This window comes from Papio anubis, chromosome X, assembly GCF_008728515.1.
Source record: "Papio anubis isolate 15944 chromosome X, Panubis1.0, whole genome shotgun sequence".
NCBI classification, from domain to species: Eukaryota; Metazoa; Chordata; class Mammalia; order Primates; family Cercopithecidae; genus Papio; species Papio anubis.
Window position 1 is genome coordinate 126,730,800 of NC_044996.1, and position 15,915 is coordinate 126,746,714.

The window sequence follows — 15,915 nt, forward strand, 5'->3', positions numbered from 1 at the left end:
GATAATGTGAAAGGGAGAAAAGGAGTATAAGCTATGAATGCCATCACATGGAAAGAGACACTCAACTATTTGTCACATACACTTCTGGATAGAGAAGAGAAAGGGGCAAGAGCAGATAGAGCTGTTTGGGGGTCAGAGAAGGCTGTAGGTTAGGGGACTGAGTGGGTGTGGGGAATCTTCTTTTCTTTATATTCAGTTATGTTTCTGAGGACTGACTGCTTTATCCATCTAGAAAGATGTACAAATTTAGAATTTCTCCTTTTGGTTTCAATTATGGGTGCATTCACCACTTGGTGTCTGGAACTATTTCCATTTTGTTGATACTAATGAGTAAGCTATAAATGACTGTCTTCACTCACGTGGCTGCTCTGAGTCACGTGGGACTGGTTCTAATGGGTCCATGAGACCAGTGCTCTGTGTTCTCCGTATAGTATACACACCTTTGGCGAAGAGGCTGAAAGCACGTTGCTTTAGTTACTTGGTACTGGAAAAATCGAGGAGCTGTACCAGAACATAGTTTGATGTAAGCTCCTCGATTGCTGCCTTCTTCATAATAATTAGAAGCAGAAAATATAGTCACAACCTGGTTAAAGAAAAAGAGGGTCAGGTTCACGTAAAATTAGTTCTCAAAAAGTCATTCAATAAGGTCAGAAATAGCTCAATTGTTAAAAAGCAAGAATCAAAGAAAGTCCATAAACCCTGCAAATCATCCAAGTCCTATGTGATTTCTATGATTGCATCGGAGGGAAACAAGGCTACTCCCCAGTGTCCCCAGGAGCACTAACTCCTGGCCACTCAGCCAACATCCTCAGCGCATGGCCCTGCAATCCTGGGTACAATTTTAGTGCCAAATCTCAGAATCCTCTTTAATGTCTGATTTTGCGAATTCTTTTTCCAAGGAGATAAATCCCCTATTTTCTTGTCTAGTAATAGTTGAGCATTCAGAACGAAATTTGTCTGGTATTTCAGTTTTTTTCTTCTGCCTGGAGCAGAGTGATTTAGAAGGTTCAGGGCCCGAGAAAGTCAGTGCTTTAAGGGCAGAGATGCAGTGGCTAGAAGAAGGGACCACGACCATTATCTTGTGAAGGAACTAGCCTTGGGCTGTGGTAGAATATGGGAGGACACTTTTTTTTTTTTTTTTTGAGATGGAGTCTCGTTCTCTCACCATGCTGGAATGCAGTGGCACGATCTCAGCTCACTGCAACCTCCACCTCCTGGGTTCAAGCAATTCTCCTGCCTCAGCCTCCCGAGTAGCTGGGACTACAGGTGTGTGCCACCGCGCCCAGCTAATTTTTGTATTTTTAGTGGAGACAGGGTTTCCCCATGTTGGCCAGGATGGTCACTCTCTCTTGACCTCATGATCCACCTGCCTTGGCCTCCCAAAGTGCTGGGATTACAGGTGTGAGCCACTGTACCCGGCCGGGAGGACCATATTTGTGGGTGACAGGGAACCTGGCTTAGGCTCTCTTCTGTCCTGATGAGCATGTCACTTTAGACAAGCCACTGCTGTTTTCTATCTATTTTTCTATCTATTTTCTTATTACAAAGAAACCCTAAACAATACTTGCCTTACTCATCTTGCAATGTTAGTATGAGCTGAAAATGAATTAATAGAGGTCAGAAAAACAAAGTGCTGACACAGAGGGAAATGCCATACAACTTGGTATCCATTTTTATTTATTGCTGTTCACCATAGAAAAAGGTGCATTCCAGGCCAGGTGCGGTGGCTCATGCCTATAATCCCAGCACTTTGGGAGGCTGAGGCAGGTGAATCACCTGAGGTCAGGAGTTTGAGACAAGCCTGGCCAACATGAAACCTTGTCTCTACTAAAAATTCAAAAAATAGCTGGACATAGTGGCGGCCGCCTGTAATCCCATCTTCTCGGGAGCATGAGGCAAGAGAATCGCTTGAACCCAGGAGGCAGAGGTTGCAGTGAGCCGAGATCACGCCACTGCACTCCAGCCTGGACAACAGAACGAGACTCTGTCTCAAAAAAAGAAAAAAAAAGAAAGAAAAAGGTGCATCCCAGGACAACTTGGGACAAGAAACCAGCTCCTCAGTCCTCACCTCCTTTAGCCTTTGATCAGACACCACTGAAGGAACACAACACACTCCATTTTAGTGGCTGTAGCTAAACTGACTATAGTGAGCAACTTGCTGGAGGTTGCCTACTGAGGGAGCTGAAGGGAAGTGTGGTTTGTGTTTTGGGCCCTGCACGAGGAACAGGTAAAAAGTGCAAGAGCAAACTGGATTCACTGTTGCCTTTTATGTACTCTGTGAGGAAAAGGACATTCTCAACCCCACTGTGTGGGACAGTTGCCTTACAAGTAGTAAAGAACCAAGCCTTTCTGTGTGTCTACTTAGTGCCATGTATCAGAATTTCTGTTTCTGAGGCCGGGTACGGTGGCTCACGACTGTAATCCCAGCACTTTGGGAAGCCGAGGCAGGTGGATCACCTGAGGTCAGGAGTTCGAGACCAGCCTGGCTAACATGGTGAAACCCTGTCTCTACTAAAAATACAAAAATTAGCTGGGTGTAGTGGCGCACACCTGTAATCCCAGCTACTTGAGTGGCTGAGGCACGAGAATCACTTGAACCCGGGAGGCGGAGGTTGCAGTGAGCTGAGATCACGCCACTGTACTCCAATCTAGGCGACAGAGCAAGACTCCATCTCAAAAAAAGAAAAAAAAAAAAAAGAATTTCTCTTTCTGGGATTAGGGAAGATCAGGGAAATAAACCAAATATCTTTTAGGACAAGGGACAGTGAGGATCTTTCAAACAACCTAGATGAAGCCCGCCTTCTCTGGTTTCCATTTGGTACTAGAGAAGATATCTTCTCATGGGCTTCTAGGCCAGACATACTCTGTGAAGAAAAGACTGTGCTTAGGGGAAGGATGTTAATGGGAATGTCACTAACAATTTTAGCTTACCTTCCCATCATGACAGATTTCATACCCTTCGGGCTTACATTCATGAGACCTGATGAGCATCTTCAACTGGTATTTATTAAGAATCTTGGAAGTAACATCTGGTCCAAAATAGCAGCCCCCTCCTCGGCCCGTATTTGGAAAACAGCCGTTTTTGCCTCTGGGATCACTCCACAGAATATCAATAATCTTGGAACAACAAACCAGATTTTGCTGTAACTTACAAGTGAGATTATATCTTTCTAGATTCCGACTTGTCAGAAATATTAACCCAAGGTATCCCAAAGACTACTTCTCATTCTTCCTTGAAAATTGTTTCAGGCCTGGCGCAGTGGCTCACGCCTGTGATCCCAGCACTTTCGGTGGCTGAGGTGGGAGGACTGCTTGAGGCCAGGAGTTCAAGCCCAGCCTGGGCAACATGGTGAGACCTCGTCTCTACAAAAAATACAAAAATTAGCCGGGCATGGTGGTGCATGCCTGTAGTCTCAGCTACTAGGGAGGCTGAGATGGGAGGATCACTTAAGCCTGGGAGGTTGAGGCTGTAGTGAGCCATGATCACTCCACTGTACTCCAGGCTGGGTGACAGATGGAGACCCCGTCTCAAAAAAAAAAAAAGAACATTGTTTCATATTCACCTCCTCCATGAATATCCAATACAGCAATAACAATAACCAAGAATCAGCCCTTATCCTTTTTTTTTTTTTTTTTTTTTTTGGCTTTAAAAATTCCATCACAATTGTTTGACAGTTGTTGAATCTACAAGGTTCTTTTCTCTTAAGAGAACTTCATTGTCACATTCAGGGGAGAAATTAGCTCCCCACAATGCCCACACATTAGGTGTGTCTTAACATGTTCAAAGACATAAGGTAGGTCTCCTGCTGTGGCTCTGGGCCAGGTTTTTGTCCTGTTGAGCACATAGCCTGAGGAAGCCCTTGCTGTTTCCCAACACAAATGTGGAAACCTGTTCATCTGAGGGTGTCTCCTAAAGCATCTCCTTCACCTTTCCCCCTCCATGGTAAGTACAGTCTCAGTTTCAGCAATACATTTAGCAACTGTTTTCCACAACGTGTTCTCCTAAATCCACAAGTGTTGTATTGTATAACATTTCCTTTGGGGTGCAGGAGAGGCAAATGCAGGTTACATGATGTCCAGGACTAAAGATCCAAATTTTTAAAATCATTTTTCTGCCGGGCACAGTGGCTCTTGCCTGTAATCCCAGCACTTTGGGAGGCTGAGTCAGGAAGGGTGCTTGGGTCCAGGAGTTCAAGACCAGCCTGGGTAAACATGGCAAAACCCCATCTCTACAAAAAATTAAAAAATAAAAATTAGCCAGGTGTGGTGGTGCACGAATGTGTTCCCAACTACTTGGGAGGCTGAGGTGAGAGGATTCCTGAGCCCAGGAGGTTGAGGCTGCAGCGAGCCATGTTCATGCCACTGCACTGCAGCCTGGGCAACAGAGCAAGACACCGTCTCAGAATAAAACAAAATAATATTTTTCATGAAGATTGGAGGCTCCCTCTTTGTGGCTTTCATCTATCTGTAATGTTTCTTTTCTTTTTTTTTTTTTTTCTGTGATGGAGTCTCGCTCTGTCGCCTAGGCTGGAGTGCAGTGGCATGATCTCGGCTCACTGCAACCTCCACCTCCTGGGTTCAAGCGGTTCTCCTGCCTCAGCCTCCTGAGTAGCTGAGATTGCAAGGGCCTGCCACAACACCTGGCTAATTTTTGGTATTTTTGGTAGAGACAGGGTTTTACCATGTTGGCCAGGTTGGTCTCGAACTCCTGACCTCAGATGATCCACCCACCTTGGCCTCCCAAAGTACTGGGATTACAGGCATGAGCCACTGTACCTGGCCTGTAATGCTTCTTTATTGAAACTTCTATAACAGCTTAAAGAGTAGTGAGAAAAACTCTCTCTGCCATTAAAGCTATACAACCTTGAAAATCCTCCCTGGATCTCACTTTTGAGATCTTTAGAATCAGGCATTTGGACCAGTTGACCTGTAAAGTATCTCAGATTCTAACAGACTGATTCTAACAGTCTCTGTTTTCCACATGTTTCTTCTGAGTGCATGAAAAAGCAGGCATGTGAAGTTGCGCAGTTATTCCAGTGGGTCCAAATCAGGTCTGGAGAACAGGACCAGGAACTGCTAAACATGATTGTACAGCCACTGATAAGTATGGTATGGAAGAGGAGCTAGAAATAAGTGAGGAAAAAGACAGTGAGGTGAAAAGAGCAGAACTGGCAGGAGAGCTACCCTGAAATAAGCACCTGGTCAGAACTAGAGAAAAGAGAAACCCTGTACCAGGCCCACATCAGACACCTGCAGAGTTTTTGATGATTGAAGTGACAGTTAAAACCACCCAAAGAAGAGTCAGCCCAGGGCGCTCCTTTCTCCCCACTGAATGCCGACATCAGCACAACCGTACTCTATGAATAAATATAATGGAACCCCTTTACTTTGCTGGTGTTTATGACAAAAATAACACTTGCATTTTCGACTGAGTCAAATCTGGCTCTTATACCATGATGTCATGTTTGGGGACATAATTTGACCTGTAATATAATAATGGAGGAAAGAGGGAAATCAAGGAGTTGTGCTTTGTTAGGAGGGGATTAAGCTTTCAATTTCTACATGGGATGCAAATCATTTATAGCCAAAATTACCCCTGGGAAACCTCTTGTTACCCTTAACATATATAGTTGCCCCTCAGTATCCAAGGTGGATTGGTCCCGGGACCACCTCCTACATCCAGGATACTAAAATCTGTGGATGCTCAAGTCCCTTGTATAAAATGGCATAGTATTTGCATATAACCCACACCCATCCTCCTGTCTACAAATGGTCCCTGACTTGCAATTTTCAACTTCACAATGGTGCAAAAGCAACAAGCATTCAAGAAGCTCCTTGACATGAGGGAATTATGTCCAGATAAACCCATCATAAGTCAAAGAGTATCTGTACTATAAGTCATCTCTAGATTACTTATAATACCTAATACAATGTAAGTGCTATGTAAATAGCTGTTATGCCATATTTTAAAATTTATATTGTATTGTTATATTGTTTTCTTTTTTTTTCCAAATATTTTCAATCTGTGATTGGTTGAATCCATAATGCAGAGCCCCGTGCATATGGCAGGTTGACTGTACATGATTGTATGTATACAACTCTATACAATAATATGGATATGTGAATGTTTTATATATATTATATAGATAATATGGAAATATTAATATTTTATATATGTGATAAAGGATATGAAAATAAAATTTTCCAGTATTTTTCTCCTTTATTGCCATATGCAATAATTGAAATTTACATAAATTCAAGGTACATATGATGGGACTCTGTTGAACTAGAATAAGCACTGGCCAAAGAGTTAGCACTTCAAGTAATTACCTACGTCACCTTGGGCAAATCACTTATCATATTCAGGCCTTAGTCATCATCAATGGAATAAGGAAGATATATCTAACACTCATTTTTCTTTGATTCTAACTTATAAGGGGTAACAATTTTTAAGAACTGAGCTTGTCCTTCAGAATCCATTCCATGAGTTTTGCATTTCTTTTTTCTGTCTAGAAATCATTTCCTTGACTAGGTTTACCCAGATCGTAGTGGTAACGTAAGATTAATTCCAGAACTCACAAATAAAAAAATTGCATAAAAGCCCCTTTGTTGGTGAAACAAATTCCTCAGTAGAAACCATCTCTTTCATGTCAACAACACATTATCCTCTGAAATGCAGGAGCCTTGGGGTGATCACTGCATGAAAGACTAATTAATTCTTTACAACGTTCTTTCCTGAAAATTTTCAAACAAAAAAATGGGAACGTTTTACTGAATTACAGCTTTTATATGACCTGATCAACAAAAATCTATGTGTGTCAGCCTTTTAAATCTCCTCAATCTAAAAGAAATCCTTCAAGAAGCACCTTGCGCATGTCTGCGGCTCTAAGTAATCCAGTCTCCGAAAGTGTGCTTCGAGGGAGAGTTAATAGCTCTGAAAGGTGTATCTAAATGCTTCTCTTCTAAAACATTAATACTACAGATTCACTATTCTTTCATATTTTCCCTTAGTTATACATCCTCCCTTCCAGCTTTTGACCATGTCATTTTAAATTAATTAATTATTTTTTGAGACAGAGTTTTGCTCTTGTCGCCCAGGCTCGAGTGCAATGGCGTGATCTCAGCTCACTGCAACCTCTGCCTCTTGGGTTCAAGCAATTCTCCTGCCTCAGTCTCCCAAGTAGCTGGGATTACAGGTATGCACCACCACGCCCAGCTAGACCATGTCTTTTTTTTTTTTTTTGGAGATGGGGTCTTGCTCTGTCGCCCAGGCTGGAGTGCAGTGGCGTGATCTTGGCTCACTGCAACCCCTGCCTCCCAGGTTCAAGCAATTCTCCTGCCTCAGTCTCCCGAGTAGCTGGGATTACAGGTGTGCGTCACCACGCTCAGCTAATTTTTGTATTTTTAGTAGAGATAGGGTTTCACTATGATGGTCAGGCTGGTCTGGAACTCCTGGCCTTGTGATCCACCTGCCTCGGCTTCCCAAAGTGCTGGGATTACAGGCGTGAGCGACCACGCCCGGCCTAGACCATGTCATTTTAAAAACTATGCTTAGGCTAGACGTGGTGGCTCACCCCTGTAATTCCAGCACTTTGGGAGGCCGCAGTGGGTGGATCAAGAATGAGGTCAGGAGTTCGAGACCAGCATGGCCAACATGGTGAAACCCTGCCTCTACTAAAAATACAAAAATTAGCCGGGTGTGGTGGCAGATGCCTGTAATCCCAGCTACTTTGGAGGCTGAGGCAGGAAAATTGCTTGAACCTGGGAGGCGGAGGCTGCAGTGAGCCGAAATCACGTCATTGCACTGCAGCCTGGGCGACAGAGCAAGACTCCATCTAAAAAAAAAAAAAAAAAAGAAAAAAAAAAGAAAAGAAAAAAGCTATGCTCAGCCCAAACCTTCCAGCCAGGGATCCTAGATTTCTTTAGATGCCTTCCTCCTGCTCCCTATCCACCCTTTAGGCCTCATTGAATAAGGGCTGACTAAAGTAGGTCACATCATTCCTGAGAATGCCTGTCACTCTCATCTATCCCTTCAAAAAAAGAGCACGGACATTCGAGTCAACCTCAGGATCAAATCCTACTCTATCACTCCCTAACTAGCCAAGAGACCTCAATCAAGTCATTTCCCTCTTGGGAGCCACCTCAATGCAGCTGACTACATTATTTAAAATTGCAATTTTTACTGGGCGCCGTGGCTCATGCTTGCAATCCCAGCACTTTCGGAGGCAGAGGAAGAAGGATCGCTTGAGCCCAGGAGTTCAAGACCAGCCTGGGCAATATAGTGAGACATTGTTTCTACAAAAAAATCAAAAAATGAGGTGGGAGAATCACTTGAGCCCAGGTGGTCAGGGTTGCAATAAGCCATAATTGCACTACTGCACTCCTACCTGGACTACAGGAGTGAGACCCTGTCTCAAAAAAAAAAAATTGCAATTTTGTCCCCAAGACCAGTTTTCCTGTTCTCCCTAACTCTGCTCTAGTTTTTATTTTTCCCATAGAACTTATCACTTAAGGCCGGGCGCAGTGGCTCACGCCTGTAATCCCAGCACTTTGGGAGGCCGAGGCAGGCGGATCATGAGGTTGAGACTATCCTGGCTAACACAGTGAAACCCCGTCTCTACTAAAAATACAAAAAAGTTAGCTGGTCGTGGTGGCGGGCGCCTGTAGTCCCAGCTACTTGGGAGGAGAATGGTGTGAACCCGGGAGGCGGAACTTGCAGTGAGCCCAGATTGCGCCACTGCACTCCAGCCTGGGAGATAGAGCAAGAATCCGTCTAAAAATAATAATAAAAAAAGAACTTATCACTTAAGGTATATCATTTATTTATTATTATATTGTTTATCATGTAACTCCTCCCTTTAAAATGTAAGCTCTGCAAGGTAACTGATCTTTATTTAGTCATTGACATTTCCCAGAAGCCTAGAACAGTGTATGACACATAGTAGGTGCTCAATAAATACCTGTTAAATGAATGAATAAAGAGAGGGGAGTCATTCAGGCTATAAATAATTTAAATTATTTTTGAAATCTTTTTGGCCTCTGTCTCCTTGTAAGTCTGTCTTACAGAGTATCATATTCATCTCTGTACAGTGACTTAACTCTGATTAAATATATCCCCACATCTCAGTGAACATAAGGGAAAATTTAAACTATAGCACTCTGCCAAGAATTATGAATTTCCATGACTACAAGACAAAATAAAGAGTATATGATCTTTATACAAAACAGCTCATAGATATTAAGAAATAAAGTAATTGTGAGCTCTGTTTTTATCTGGAAATTTCGGCTCTAGCATAACTTATGTGTGTGTTTATCCACTATGTACCAGGAACTGAGGAAAGAAAATTAGGGGCACAACTGAAATGATTAAACATCAGAAATGAGGTTCTGGCCCATTTTACCCAATGTCAGCTCCGATCATGTGTGTGGGGTCTGCAAGACGCCACATCTCTATTGTTTGGGGAGCGGGAGGTTCTGTTGTGGAATAGTGAGCCCCAGTCTCCTCCCTCCCACTTCTTAAGGCTCTAACTCATCTAGGCTTCCAGAGGCCACAATTTTCTTTGTGTGCAGCTCCCATTTCTTTAACATTATCTTCTTTATTCACCATAATCCTAGAAGAGCTTGTTCTAACCTTCAGTCTTTGGGATTTGGATGTCAAGGTTTAAGGAGGCATCCCTTCCTACTTGCTATGAGTTGCCTCTCATGCTTACTTGATTTTTAAATATTTTGGACTCGCAGCCAATGATGAATACCATTTCTCCCTCTGTCTCTCTCCCTACCTCTCTCTCTCCTCATCGATTAGGGTATATTTTACACCAGAAATCACATTTTAGTCAACATTTTCAGCAATCAAGGTATAATGGTCCTAAATCAAGAAATAGAGGTTTCTTTAACAATGACTGAAGGGAAGTAAGAAATTCAACACTGTTTGGTAATTGTTTGATTATGTTTCCCAGCTACAGATGTAACCAATATCACGTGGGCATGTGTCTATGTGTACTTGTGACATTGCAAATGCATGTATGTGTGTTTATATCTGAAAACGAAAGCTACTTATTATGGTTATGATTCTATCTACAGGAAGAACACTTTTATCATTAAGCATCAGTCCGTTTCCAATAATTTCATTTCAGTTCTTTCAGAACAGGAAACCTGAAGAAAAGTCTACAAAAGACCTTTCTAAGAGGTCATAACATTCCCATCCAAGAAGTTGAAAAACAGTGTTCTGGGGCCGGGCACAGTGGCTCACACCTGTAATCCCAGCACTCTGGGATGCCAAGGCAGGTGGATCACCTGAGGTCAGGAGTTCGAGACCAGCCCGACCAATATGGTGAAACTCAGTCTCTACTAAAAATAGAAAAATTAGCCGGCCATGGTGGTGCATGCCTGTAATCCCAGCTACTCCGGAGGCTGAGAGAGGAGAACTGCTTAAACCCAGGAGGCGGAGGTTGCAATGAGCTGAGACTGCGCCACTGCACTCCAGCCTGGGTGACAGAGTGAGACTCCATCTCAAAAAAAAAAAACCCAAACAAACAAAACCCAGTGTCCTGTAACATCTTTTCCTATAGTGAGAGACATGGTGTGGCCTAACAGTTAAAAATGAGAAGTGTAGAGTCCAACAAATTTGGAATCAAATCTAGACCCATCATTTAGAAAATTATTCAACTTATGTGAGCTTCAGTGTCTTCTTTCGGGAAACAGGAATAATATTATCTACATCATCAGGTTGCTTTAAAGACTTAATGACATAATACACATAGCTGTTCTTCTTAAGAACTCATCCCTGCCATATGGGGTAAAAACTGACAAGAAAGCAGTTAAAATGTAGGACTGGAAATTTAGAAAAATGCCAAATTTCACCAAGACAAATGAGCAAGAGTACTCAGGAGTGATCAATACATTCTTGTTGAATGGATGAATGAATGAGGGGAATATTTATAGATCTTACTCCATGCCAGAAGCTGCCAGAGACTCTAGACAGGCAGCTCCGGATATGCACGCTGTCACAAAGATGAGTACACGGCTTATTGCCTTTACATCCATGTTTATTTATTTTATTTTTTTTTTTTTTTGGAGACGAGTCTCATGGGGTCACCTGGTGGCGGAGTGCAGTGGACATCTCGGCTCACTGCAGCTCCGCCTCCCAGGTTCATCAGCCATTCTCCTGCCTCAGCCTCCGAGTAGCTGGGACTACAGGCGCCTCGCCACCGCTAGTTTTTTGTATTTTTAGTAGAGACGGGTTTTCACCATAGCCAGGATGGTCTCGATCTCCTGACCTCGTGATTCACCTACTTCGGCCTCCCAAAGTGTTGGATTACAGGCTTGTCACCGCCTACATCCATGTTTATAGACATATTTGGCACAAAGTCTCAAAATGACAACATAATGACAGGAATGGCAGTGTTAGGGGCTTGGCAGACTTCCCAGTGAAACCACCATTAACCAGGGGAAACATCTTTTTCTTTTTAAGACAGGGTCCCGGCTTGTCGCCCCAGGCCGAGTGCAGGCATGATCTCAGCTCACTGCAGCCTCGGCCTCCCAGGCTCGGTATGCCCTGCTTCAGCCTCCCAGTAGCTGGGACTACAGGCATGCACCACCACCAAGCAATTTTGTACTTTTAGAGATGGGGTTTTGCCAAGTTGCCGAGGCTGGTCTCCAACTCCTGGGCTCAAGCAATCCGCCCACCTCAGCCTCCCAAAGTGCTGGGATTATAGGCGTGAGCCACCACGCCCAGCGGAAAATCACTTAAAAAAAAAATTAAACCAGTTGAAGCCACTGGAAATTGTCCTAATGGCATGCAGCATACGGAGAAACATTTAAGAAAACTTACTAAATTTTGATACCAACAGAGAGAGTGTGTGGCATTTGAGCCATGAGCTACTCTAACTGCCTTCACTGATCAGCATGAAGGATGCTCTACTTCAAGTGGACGCATCCAAGGCGGGGCTCCTTCTGCCCCAAGCTCCCAGCAGAGGGCTATGGTTTTGTCCCAGAAGCAGCAAGCTGATGGGCATCCCTCATTCCCCCCAGCTCTGCATTACAGAAGCTGGGTTCCAGGCAAGCACAGCAGAGAGGACTGGGGTTCACTTCCCCCACTCATTGGGCAGAAGCCCTATCCTAGGCATGGCAGCTTGCAGGTGCTAGACCCCAACTGCCCCCACACTTGCTCAATCATAAGGAAGAGGTGCTATGCCAGGAAGGGCAAGCCAAGAAGACCAGGGGCTATCATCCCTGCCTACTACCCTGCTTGTGGAACAGGGCTGTCACTGGAGGAAAAGTGGGTCACTGTCCCTGCTCCCAGCTGCAGTGTGATGGCACAGTGGTTTGGCCCAGGGGGAGAGGCAGGTCAAGAACAGAGCACTGCCACTCTGCCTAAGGGGACTGGCCTTATTTGGCACAGAGTGCAAGGAAGTTCATGCCTAAAGGCACTGTTGAAAGCAATGGAGATGTTGGGAATAAGCGTTTACAAGGAGGATAGTAGTGCTGAGATACTAGTAGCAACAGTACACCAGCTAGAAGAAATTTAACAGACTGAATCGGGGAAACAGACAGATGAGAAAGGAGCCTTTGTGGAGGTCGGAGTAAGCCTCAAACATGGTTAAAGCCCTGCCCCTGCGAAGGGGTCCAGCTTTAATCGGATCAGACTGTAGAACACTCTGTGGGCCAGGGCATTGTTAAAAACAATAGAGCAATCAGCTAGCAATTAGTGAAGGCTAACAGCTGGGACTGCTTCAAATAGAGGCAGATGGGTACGAAGCTTAAAGGAGAGATCAGGGAAAGAGACAAAGAGAGCCCAATTAAAACCACAGTAGCCCGGGTGGTCGGAGAAACTGTATGCATGCCCAAGGCAGCACTCTGTGAAGAGTGACATCAGAGGCTGCACACTGAAGGGGAATAGACTTCACTAAACTAGTCCAGACAAGTCACTCAACAAACAAACAAAAAAGCAAATAACAACAAGCCCCAGAGGGGCATGGGAATAACTACCTAGGGTTACTACAATGTAAGATTACACGACATGCGAAGAGGGCGGGGCAGGGGTAGGGGGTGGGGGGTGAGGGGCAGAGTGGGGAAGCAGGCAATAAAAACTGCTTTTAAAGGGACTAGACGTTGACTTAGCAGACAAAGATTTCAAAGCAACTATTATAAATATGTTCAAAGAGACAGATATAAAACACTCCACCCAATAAGAGTGAAATATATAGTCTTCTAAAGTGCACATGGAGCATTCTCCAGGATAAACCATATGCTAGGCCACAAAAAAAGCCTCAACAAATTTTAAAAGGATTTACCAAAAAAAGAAAAAAAGTTTTAAAGGAATTTAAATCAGGCAAAGCATGTATTCTCTGACCACAATCAAATTAAATTTTAAATCAATAAACGAAAGAAATATGGGGAATTCATAAATATGTGGAAATTAAACAACACACTACCAAATAACAGATAAGTTAATCACAAGGATATTTAGACAATACTATTGAAAACAAAAGCACAACATAGCAAAACTATTTTTTTTAAGTCAGTAGCAATTGTTTAATAACATAGCAAACTTAAGGGATGGAGCTAAAGCAGTACTTAAAGGAAGATTTGTATCTTTATTAAAAAATAAAAAGGATCTCAAATCAATGATATTACCTTCTAAGGAAACTAAAAAAAGAAGAGCAAACTAAACCTAAAACAAGCAGAAGGAAGGAAATGATAAAGATTATGAGGCAGGAAAATAGGGTCTGGAGGCAGGGAACATAAGGCCAATTCACACTTCAGCTATGACAGGAAATATCCTTTCCGTAGGGTTTATGCTGTAAATGACTCTGTAACTTTACTTCAAACTCTTCATTTACATAGGGTGTACTCCAAGTAACCAATGGAATCCTCTAGGGGGTATTGAAACTCCCAAAAATTCTATAACAGGGCCTTTCAGCCCCTATGCTCAGGCCACTCCCACACTGTGGAATGTACTTTCATTTCAATAAAACCCTTCATTCCCTCCTTGCCTTGTTTGTGTGTTTTGTCCAATTCATTGTTCAAGACGCCAAGAACCTGGACACCCTCCACTGTTAATAATTAGTGCAGAAATAAATGAAATAGCTAATAGACAACAATAGAGAAAAATCAATAAAACTAAAAGTTGGTTCTTCAAAAAGATCAATAACATTGACAAACCTTAGTGAGACTGAGAAACCAAGAAAAAACAGAGACTCAAATTACTAATATCAGGAATGAAAGAGGGAATATTACTACCAAACTTTCAAGAGAAAAAAAAATTATAAAGGAGTACTACAAACAACTTTAGGTCAACAAATTAGACAAAGTAGATGAAATGAATTTCATGAAATGAATTTGTTTCGGGAAATGAAACAAATTCCAAGAAAGACACAACTACCAAAACACAAACTACTCAAGAAGAAACAAGACATTTGAATACAACTATAGCAAGGAAAAATATTGAAATTAGTAATTTTAAAACTTCCTACAAAGAAAAGCCCAGGCCCAGATGGCTTCACTGATGGATTCTATCAAACATTTGAAGAATTAAAATAAATCCTTCACAGCCTCTTCTAAAACATAGAAGAGGTGACAATGCTTTCTAATTCCTCTTATGAGGCCAAACTTATATCAAAACCAGACAAAGATATCACAAGAAAAGAAAACCATAGACCAATAGCTCTTATGAATATAAATGCAAAAATCCTCAAAAAAATACTACCAAATGGAAGCCAGCAACATAGAAGGTGGATTGTACATCATGACTAAGTGGAATTTATCCCAGGAATGTCAGTTTGGTTTAACATCTCTGAAATCAATTAATATAATATACCATATTAATAGAATAAAGGGAAAGAACACATCATTTTAATGTATTCAGAAAAAGCACTTGACAAAATCCAACACTCTTTCACAATAAAAACACTCAATAAACTAAGCATAGAAAGAAACTTCCTCAATGTAATAAAAGGCCACTACAAACAAATACACAGCTAATATCATACTTGATGAAAGACTGAATGCTTTCCCCAGTATCATGAACAAGACAAACATATCTACTCTCTTCACTTTTATTCAACAGTGTACTGGAGGTTCTAGACAAGGCAATTAAACAAAAAGAAAAAAAGGAAAAGAAAAGGCAGACAGATTGGAAAGGAAGAAATAAAATTATTCACAGATAACATAATCTTGTATGTGGAAAATCTCAAAAAATCCACTAAAAACCATTAGAACTAATACGTTTATCAACGTTCACAACACAATGTCAGTATATAAAAGTCAGTTGTATTTCTATACACTAGCAATGAACAATCCAAAATGTAATTAAGAAAACAATTCTAGGCCGGGCGCGGTGGCACAAGCCTGTAATCCCAGCACTTTGGGAGGCTGAGACGGGCGGATCATGAGGTCAGGAGATCAAGACCATCCTGGCTAACACGGTGAAACCCCGTCTCTACTAAAAAATACAAAAAACTAGCCGGGCGAGGTGGCGGGCGCCTGTAGTCCCAGCTACTCGGGAGGCTGAGGCAGGAGAATGGCATAAACCCGGGAGGCGGAGCTTGCAGTGAGCTGAGATCCGGCCACTGCACTCCAGTCTGGGCGACAGAGCAGGACTCCGTCTCAAAAAAAAAAAAAAAAAAAAAAAGAAAACAATTCTATTTACAATAGCATCAAAAACACCTAGGAAATAAATTTAACAAAACAAGAGCAAGACGTGTATATGTGTATACATTGTTGAAATTAAAGATCTAAATAAATGGAAAGACATCTCAAGACAGCCATAGTACCCAAACTGACCTATGGATTCAAGGCAACCCTACCAATATCCCAGCTGCTTTTTGGTAGATATTGACAAACTAATCCTAAAATTCATATGGAAATTCAAGGGACCCAGAATAGCCAAAACAATCTGGAAAAAGAAGAACAAAG

At 42.4% G+C, this 15,915-nt stretch overlaps 1 protein-coding gene across 1 annotated transcript in view; it reads right to left on the reverse strand.

Annotated features, from left to right (window-relative positions):
- PPEF1 (protein phosphatase with EF-hand domain 1) overlaps positions 1-15,915 on the reverse strand; it is a 133,589-nt gene that overhangs the window by 20,375 nt on the left and 97,299 nt on the right. The window contains 2 exon segments of the mRNA XM_003917475.5: positions 441-583; positions 2,932-3,117. Of these exon segments, the coding sequence (XP_003917524.4) occupies positions 441-583; positions 2,932-3,117 (329 nt within the window).